The sequence below is a fragment of the Penaeus monodon genome, chromosome 30, assembly GCF_015228065.2.
Source record: "Penaeus monodon isolate SGIC_2016 chromosome 30, NSTDA_Pmon_1, whole genome shotgun sequence".
In the NCBI taxonomy this organism is placed as follows: Eukaryota; Metazoa; Arthropoda; class Malacostraca; order Decapoda; family Penaeidae; genus Penaeus; species Penaeus monodon.
The window spans coordinates 14,299,502-14,299,735 of NC_051415.1; the positions used below are offsets into that span (position 1 = coordinate 14,299,502).

Here is a 234-nt window from a genome sequence, read left to right on the forward strand (position 1 = left end):
AGTTGTCCTCAAGGTATTCAATGATGCGACTGGAGTCTGGTATAACCTTCACTCCATCAGTAAGCACTGGCACCTCCCCACGAGGGTTGAGCCTTAAAAACCATGGTTCATACTGCTCTTGTGCAAGCAATGACACAATCTGGCTTTTAAATGGGACACGTTTCTCATAAAGGGCCATCAAAACCTGAAAGATAAAACAGTATGAAACCAGTGAAAGGGTAATAAACTGTACAT

General features: G+C 42.7%; 1 protein-coding gene across 1 annotated transcript in view; it reads right to left on the reverse strand.

Annotated features, from left to right (window-relative positions):
- Positions 1–223, reverse strand: part of LOC119592359 (ganglioside-induced differentiation-associated protein 1-like) — a 7,830-nt gene extending 7,607 nt beyond the window's left edge. Inside the window, exon 1 of the mRNA XM_037941187.1 lies at positions 1–223. Within this exon, the coding sequence (XP_037797115.1) occupies positions 1–178 (178 nt within the window). The 5' untranslated portion in view covers positions 179–223.
- Positions 224–234: the final 11 nt, after the last annotated feature.